The sequence below is a fragment of the Gracilinanus agilis genome, chromosome 3 (genome assembly GCF_016433145.1).
Source record: "Gracilinanus agilis isolate LMUSP501 chromosome 3, AgileGrace, whole genome shotgun sequence".
Classification (NCBI taxonomy): Eukaryota; Metazoa; Chordata; class Mammalia; order Didelphimorphia; family Didelphidae; genus Gracilinanus; species Gracilinanus agilis.
Window position 1 is genome coordinate 638,517,766 of NC_058132.1, and position 8,495 is coordinate 638,526,260.

The 8,495-nt window shown below is 37.8% G+C and overlaps 1 protein-coding gene across 1 annotated transcript in view; it reads right to left on the reverse strand.

The window, feature by feature from the left end:
• The window catches only part of MINDY4B (MINDY family member 4B), a 48,471-nt gene extending 40,543 nt beyond the window's left edge, over positions 1–7,928 (reverse strand). Inside the window, exons 1-4 of the mRNA XM_044669472.1 lie at positions 7,816–7,928; positions 7,547–7,574; positions 4,940–5,089; positions 388–507 (exon numbers count right to left, since the gene is read on the reverse strand). Of these exons, the coding sequence (XP_044525407.1) occupies positions 388–507; positions 4,940–5,089; positions 7,547–7,574; positions 7,816–7,928 (411 nt within the window). The remainder of the gene's footprint in view (positions 1–387; positions 508–4,939; positions 5,090–7,546; positions 7,575–7,815) is intronic.
• Between the last annotated feature and the right edge of the window lie 567 nt (positions 7,929–8,495).

Sequence of the window (8,495 nt, forward strand, 5' to 3'; positions counted from 1 at the left end):
ATGCCTGGTACATCTTCTTGTTCAGCTGGGTCTGACTCTTCCTAACCCTCTGAACCATAGCATGTCAAGCTTGTCTGTCTTCCACTATCTCCCAAAGCCCGTCCAAGCTAATACTGCCCATGGGATTTTCTTGGCAAAGATATTGGAATGGTTTGCCATTTTCTTCTCCAGCCTAGTACATATCTGATGCTCAAAAAAATTTATTGACTGACTGAGTTTTTGAATTTGTCAAACTATAGGACCATATTATGTTACTGTTCCAAGAAAAGCAATATAAAAGGATAATTGTGAGTTCCATGAATTTATGTGGCTGCTATGTTCCTTTGGGGAACATAGCTCTATGGAATCACAGTTCTTTATTTGGATTGTGACTATTTAGCTGGTTACCTTTCCCATTTCCAGAGCATAGGATAGGTCTGAAGAAGGTTCATGGAACTTGAAATATGATTTTTTCCAGTCGGGGCTGAAGACATGGACTGTATTTCCAAATAAGATCTTTCGTAGGCCCTAAAGAAGAGAGGGATGAATCTTTTAATGAGCAAATTGGATGTTTGCTTGTTTTTTAATACCAAAAATATGGCAAAGGCAGAGAAGAGACTAGTAGCATCCCAATTCTAGAAGAAGACCTGAAACTAATCTAGAGAGGATGTAAGCTCTTTTGGTTGACTTAATAATGTATGGAAGATTTCTAATGCTTTGAATAGTTCTTTTACATCAGAAGTTCTTAACTTGAAATTATGAATTTAATTTTAAAAATTTTAGAATTATTTCAATAAAACTGGTTTCCTTTCTAATCCTATAAGCTTTATTTTATGCATTTAAAATGTTATTAATTAATTTGTTTTAAATCCTTACCTTCCATCTTAGAATCAATATTAAGCATCGGTTTCAAAGCAGAAGAGCAATAAGGACTAGGAAATTGGGGTTAAATGACTTGCCCAGGGTCACACAACTAAGAAGTACATGAGTTTGAAAGTGAACCCGGGACCTCCCCTTTCTAGGCCAGTCTCTCTTCCTATTGAGCTACATAGCTATCACAAAAACATTATTTGGAGACGGAGTCCCTAGATTTTTTCAGGCTATGCTAGTAGTCCAGGTCACAAAAAAAAATTAAGAATGCCTGTCTACTCCTGGACAATGTTGAAGGTGTTAAGATAATAATAGTAATCAGAGCTAACATTTATATAATACTCTAAATTTTATCTCATTTGAACCTCACAACAACCCTATGAGATTGGTACTGTTTTTACTCTCTTTTTACAGATGAAAAAACTGAGGCTAAGAGAGACTTTCCTAGGTTCTGACCCAAAGTCACATAACTAGTAATTGCCTGACACAAGATTTAAACGGAGGCCTTCCTGACTCAAAATCCAGCCAAAGATTCACTATTCTACCTAACTCCCTCTAAGATGGGATCTTGCACATGGAAAAAAATGTCTTACCCTTATGAGAAGTATGCTACAGGTTCTACCATATTTATTGATGACAACCAGCTAGTTGGAGGTCATTTCTATGGAGTAATAGAGAAAGATGGATTTCTTCTGGTTAAAAGTCAGTAAGGAAAGTCTTGAAGAACCCTTGTTGGATAAACTGTACTGGAAATTCCTTTTGGATATAGGTTGGACTAGATGACTTCTGATTCTATGAAAGTTGTATTTGAAGTCAAGAGAGACCTGAGTTAGAATTCCTCCTTTATTGCTTACTCGTTGTGATTCTGGACAAATCCCTTAACTTCTCCCAACCTCGTTTTCAGAGATTCATAGATCTAGAGTCAGAAGGGACCAAAGAGACTATCTAGTCCAACTCTCTCCACCCACTTTACAGATAAGGAAACTGAGACCCAGGGAGTCAACAGTCTGCCCATAGTCATGTATAGAATTAAGTGGCAGAAGTGGAAATTGAACTGAAGTTCTCTGATTCCTACTCTACCACTGTCTCCTTCAATACAATGAGGAGTAAAAGAAGGAGTATGTGCCTCATTGTATTATTTACAGAATTTGAGAATTGGAACTCATCATTTGGTTCAACTCATATCCGAAAGGACTCACTTCCCAACAAGTGGTCTCTGTGTTCCTTCTGCATAACATCTCTAAGGAAGGAGAAGCTTCCATTCATTATTAGAAAGCTTTTCTATTAATATCAGACCTCAATTTATCTCTTTGCAATTTCTGTTAATTGCTCCTTGTTCTTCCCAATGGGGCTAAGCAGAATAAATCAAAATCTCCTTCAACAAACAAATGTTAGGAAAAATGCATCTGTAAGCCTTAAAGTACAGTATAAATGTCTATAAATGTTATTTTTACTGTAATATCCTGTCAGAATAGAACATAGATTAGGCCTCGGAACAGGAGCTCAGGGAAGAATATTTTTGGAAGAAGAAAAATAGTGGAATAGGAAAGTGCCAAAAACCCAATATCTATTACCCATTTTCCCCCAGGGCTAGGAAACAAAATAAAGTAGCATGGTGGAGTGTAGGGGTGAAGGTGGAAGGGCTTGGGTTGAGAAGAGCTTGTTGGACAAAAGAGTAGGGTAGTTCTTGAGAGGGGAGAACACTTTATGGATCCTCTCCTCTCCAGACAACCAGTGTATCCAACCTCCCACAAAAATGTGTATTCTTACTCCACACATACAGGTCAAGTCAGCACTGAGGCAAAGGGGAATTTCTCAGTGAGTGGGTCATGATGCTCTCAATTTCATACATTTTGCCTGGCTAAAATGTCAGTTAGAGCTAGTCAGGCTTCAAGATTCTTCCCTCCTAACCAGCCCCTCTAGAACATCCTGTTCATCCCCAGAGAGTTTATAGCCTTGGAGGCCAAGGGTATGGGCCATTAATGGCCATGCTGGTTAAAGAAAGGCTAGATCACATGACTTGCAAATGGGAATCAATCCAAATACAATTAAAAAAAAAGAATCAATTATTTAGATGCTTGGTTTCCTCTCTTTCCAGGATGCCCACTTTGGATTCTTTTGTCTCTGGCTTTTTAAAGGTGAAGATGACCTAAGTAAAGTCTTTGGGGAAATCTCCAGTGACATCCTGCTTGCATCTGTGGCTAAATGAGAGAGCGATCGGGTACAGATCTCCCCATTTTATATTTCCCTAACTCCTCTTTTTGACAAAGGTTAATAAAATTCATGAAGTTAAAAAATGCACCATCAAAATGCATTCATTTGTTGATAGGAGTCCATTTTTATTCTGAATTTTGTTTATTTGTATTTTAAAGGTCTTCAGCATAAGCTTGATAAAGCTAATCTAATTTTCAGCCTTTTGAGGGGTGGGGAATGGAACTTCCAGCAGATCCTATAATCAATGGAGTATAGGACTTTGAATATTATTGCCTCTCAGATATATTTGCTTCTTTTTTAAGTAGGGACAGGAGGCTGCTTCTGGTCTCTGGTTTGATTGGCTAGAAGTTCTTTTTGTGGAAATTCCTTCTACCCACGTAGATTGGCAACTTCGATATAGCTTACAGTTTGGAGAAATTCGTTGCCCTGAGCACTGTGAGATTAAGTGATTTGGCCAGGGTCACCCAGCTCATTTGTCTTATGAGAGATATGATGCTATTTCTCTATTTGATATAATGGGGGGGGTGGAAATTAATATCCTTCAACACAGAATTCATGAGATATCAAATAGGTAAAGATTGTATGATTATACTTGTTGAGGCAGAAGCCACTGAATCCAACTCTTTTATTTAACAAACGAGCAACTGACGTGAAGAGAAAAGTGAGAAAAGTGATTTGTTCAAGATTACGTAGAAAGTAAGAATCGGAGAAGATTTGAACCTAAGTCTTCTGACTCTAAATTCAGCATTATTTCCATTTTCTCCATAAGGGTGAAAGCATTCTTCAAAGTAACTTGAATGAATCAAGGAGGGTCTTTATGTCCTCTTCTATAAAATGAGGGGCTTGGAATACACAATCACCAAAGCTCCTGATCTAAGACGAGGGTCATAACAATTTTCCTATGCATCTTATGGTTGTTGAGTTGTTTCAGTTGTGTCTGGCTCTTCCTGACCCCATTTTGGGTTTTCTTGGCAAAGATACTGGAGTGGCTTGCCATTTTCTTCCCTAGCTCATTTGACAGATGAGGAAACTGAGGCAAGCAGGGTCATACAACTAGGAAGATGAATCTTCCTGACTCCAGCCTTGGCACTCTAACCACTGTGCTACATAGATGTCCTAAGCATCTGGTAGTCCTGTCTAATTCACTATGACCACGACATATTAAAAAAAGACTTAGAACCTAGCTCCGCATTAATGGACTTTTGACTCAAGGAATGGGATTCACCATTGATCCCTTCTAGCCAAGATGGTGGGCGTCAAACTAGAGTCTCGGGATTCCAACTCAATATGGAATTCTAAGATCACAAGTTCAGAAGAAGTAGGGTAACAGAAGAAGTGCTGGATTTGTTCTCCATGAACTTAGGTTCAAAAACTGACACTAACACCTGTGAGACCTTGGGAAAATCACTTACTTTTTCTGAGTCTCAGTTTTTCTCATATGTAAGACGAAGGGTTGGACTAGTTAACTTCTAAAGACTGAGTCCTAAAAAACAGAGAGATATGTTCCTCCTAGCTCATTTATATTTATGCAAAATTCAAAAAATTTGATTCCCCTAAAAGGACTTGTCGACAGGAGTCTGTATATTAAATTATATGTTGTTTATTTGTGTTTGCAAATGGCACATTGAGGAAGCATATAAATAGAGACTGTCAGCATTTAGGAAAGGAGAATTAAAATCTCCCCAGTACTATGGCCCTGGTGTTGAAAAAATATAATAAATAAATCATTTTAATTATATTCTCCTTTTACCAATAACAACCCTCTGAAGCCCTATGTTCAATAATACTCTCATATGGCACCAGCTAAGATTCCCCAGCCTCATTGTTTTGAAGAGATTACATTTCACTCCATGTTTAATTAACAAGCTATACTCACCATGGCCATTGCTAGGGAGACAGGAAAGCTGCCCCATTTCGAGGTGACAGAGGGTTCAGGCAATGAATAAAGGATCTTTGATGGGTACCGTCCTTGTTCTTTATCTTGAGGTGCACCAGAATCAGTAGATTTGTGATGGTCTTGGAATTTCTCTCCACTGTCTTCCTACCCCCACAACAAAGCAAAATGTCAACAACAATAATCATTTGTCAATTTTACCTTACATAATGGGGGCAGCTCAGTGGATTGAGAGCCAGCCCCAGAGACTGGATATCCTGGGTTCCAATCTAGACTCAGATTGGAACACCTTAGCTGTGTGACCCTGAGCAAGTCACTTAACCTTCATTCATTTTTGCCTTAGGACTAATACACAATTTTGTGCCTTAGGACCAATACACAATTTTGATTCTAAGATGGAAAAAAAGAGGTTTATTTTTTTTTAATTTTACCTTACATATTTTGGGAGAAAGTAAGTTTCTTTTCTTTTTCATTGAGATTTCTCATGAAAGATTATTTTCTGTATTTAGAATCAATCAACCAACAAGCATTGATTGATTGATTGCCGACTCTATGCCAGAAAATGGTGATATCAATGCAAAGAATGAAACCATCCTTTCTCCCAAAGAGCATAAGGTTCCAATGAAGAAAAAATAAATACACTGATAGGCAAATGCAGAGCGAATATTGATAAATCCAAGGTAGGTAGGGATCGAGGCACTAGCCCTTCTCCTATGGCTCTCTCAGGGTGTAGGATGTGTGGTTTATTTATTATTCCTCCCATAAACATCGTCACTCTTCTATCATTAAAGGATGACCTTAACGGTCAGCCTGTCCATGCCTCTCATTTTATTCGTGAGGAACTTGTGGCCCAGAAGAGCTAAATGACTTGCCCATGGTCACCTTTGGTCCTCGGATGATGAGTCTAGCATCTTTCCACTACACCCGCATTGTTCTCCTACGTAGGGAAGTCAGGGGCAGAACCCAGGCTTCTGACTTCAAATCCTGCACTCTTTGTTATTGCATATTTATAACTGGATGAAAAAGACTATGAATACCCATTGGAAAAAGGGAAAAAATAAATGTTTCTCTCGAAAGACTTTCTACAAGTTTGATGTGACTATAGAGATTAAATGTAACCATGGAAACATAATTAGTAGCAAGACCTTGGTTTGAAATTATGTTAGGGAAGGAGAGAAATGCCATTGTTTAATGTTTTCAAAAGACAACATTCTATAAATCGACGTGAAGGACTTTTAAATTCTTTCCCCTAATACACTCAGTTTATCTTTGTGGCTACCATACAATGTAACTCCTGCCAGATTCTTTCCTTTCTTTGCTCCCCCCTCAGCCAGGGGAAAGATTTCACAGCTTGGAGAGAATTGCCCTTTCACTCATTCACTCCCAGGCTATCCCTGACTTCACCCTCAGTGTTTCAGTGTAGCTTAGCATCAGTCCTCCCTTTGTCTTCCTTCATTTTTTAACAAATATCCCTTCTGTGTCCCAGAAACAAAAGGAAGCGTTAAAGGGACCTTCCCTGGCTCAGGCTGACACTTTAAAAAAAGACACCTGCCTTCCTAGTAACTCTAAATTCCAAGAGGGAGTGGAAGGAGGCTTCCTTATCTCTTCGAAAAATCATCTGAATCAAGCAAGTTATTGATGAGATGAAATACTTTTTGTAGATCAAAAATGACAACATCTTTACACTCCTAGGAAGTAGACTTTTTTCCATCTTGCTGCAAAACTGCAGTTGGAAATGTTGGAAAAGATGTCTTTATCCGCCTTCTGAACATTCCTTTCAATGCCCTCTGAATCTTGTCTGCCTAACCTGGTTTTCCATCTGATAATTTGAAGATTAACAAACAAATGTCACCTCCTGTATTTCAATTTCGACTCTGCTGGGGACGTGGCTCTTGAATCCAAGTTTATTCCAAACATACGAATTAGAAGTTTATATTTTAAAATAATAATAATAATAGGTATTGTTTTCAGATTATCAAATTCAAATAGCAGCAGGGAGAAATACTAGTATTTGGTGGTTGCTTCCATTTGTGAATGAACTGTATAAAGACACAAATTAAAAGTCATAATTTTTTTCTAGACTTCAGGGAAGCCATCTTGCAGCTTTGACCTTGGAATAATGTTTGAATATCTTAAAAATATGAATCAGATTACCCTCCTTTATTATTTTAAAAACTATGATAAAATCAAAGCAAATGATTTCAAACTGACCTATAACCAATGACATTTCCATAGATCTGCAAAGTACTTTACAAATATTCCTAAAGCACCAAGTCTTTCTAATCCAATGTTATTTCCAGACAGTAGAGGGTCTGGATTTTAAATATAATTGTTTCTAAATAATAACCACAAGTTGCTTTCAGTGATAGAAAAATGTTCTTAAAGGCAAGAAAGTGCTCAACGATCTGTCAAAAAAGAAATCTACGAAAAGATCTTTAATACTAGCAATTTACATTTTCACATGCTCTACTACCATTGTATAGAGATGATACAACATGCATGGGAGATGCTCGGATTATGTTTTCAGTGTGATCATTTGATGTAACCATCGCAGAAGAACAAAATCTACCTTTGGAGGAAAATTGTTACCTGATGGGTTGCACTGTTGATTTCCAACCTACAAATGAAAGAGAAAACATCAAGTAAAGAGCTTCCTCCTGTTCTTAGAGCAAGGAAACAATTGTCTTTCAGGTCTATAGAAACATTCTTCCACAAGATGATTATACACGGATATGTTTTTAAAGAACACTTGGAAAAAAGAAACGTTCATGGAGAGAAAATAAAAGTTGATTGCTCAAGTACACGAAAGGTATCACATTCAAAGTCTTCCATGGTTTAGAGAAATGCAAAAATCTTACCTATGATAACTAAAGATTTCCCTCCATTTGCCAAGCTCTGAAATTTTTCTGGCTATTTCATCTAATTCCATCCCTTGGAAACCATGATCCTCATGGCAGACCTCTTTGCCCATTTCTATACTAAAGAGTCGAGTTGAAAGAAGTCATTAAAAATTGGGACAAGAGGTACTTGCTGGTACAGAAAGATTTGGCTGCCACAGATGGTGGTTTGCAATATGCTTCTCCCTACTCTCAAGTAGCCAGGTCTCCCTCAATTGGTGCTCTGGGCTTGCTATAAGCCCATGCTATCAGATTCTGATTAAATTTTCATTAGAGGTGGAAGACTTGGTGTAGTTTTGCTCACTGCATGGACAACATAAATGTTTAATCCAGGATCCAGATTTACAAACAATGAGGTTGCAATTACTTTCTTTGCATTGGAGAAATAGGCATAATCTAATTGACCTGAAGTGGAGCTACAGATGGAAAATGATGCTTCCCTAGACTGAAGCCCCACTCACATCATTTTACAAACATTAACTGAACATCTTCTGTCTTAGAGCTATTTTATAAGCTCTGTAGGGGGTATGAGGATTAGTGGGGCTTTGTGGTATATCGATATACAAATAATAATTATATATGGTATGATTTGCAAAGTGCAAGGAGGGATCAGAAGATCAAACACTAGAAGGAAGCTGAAG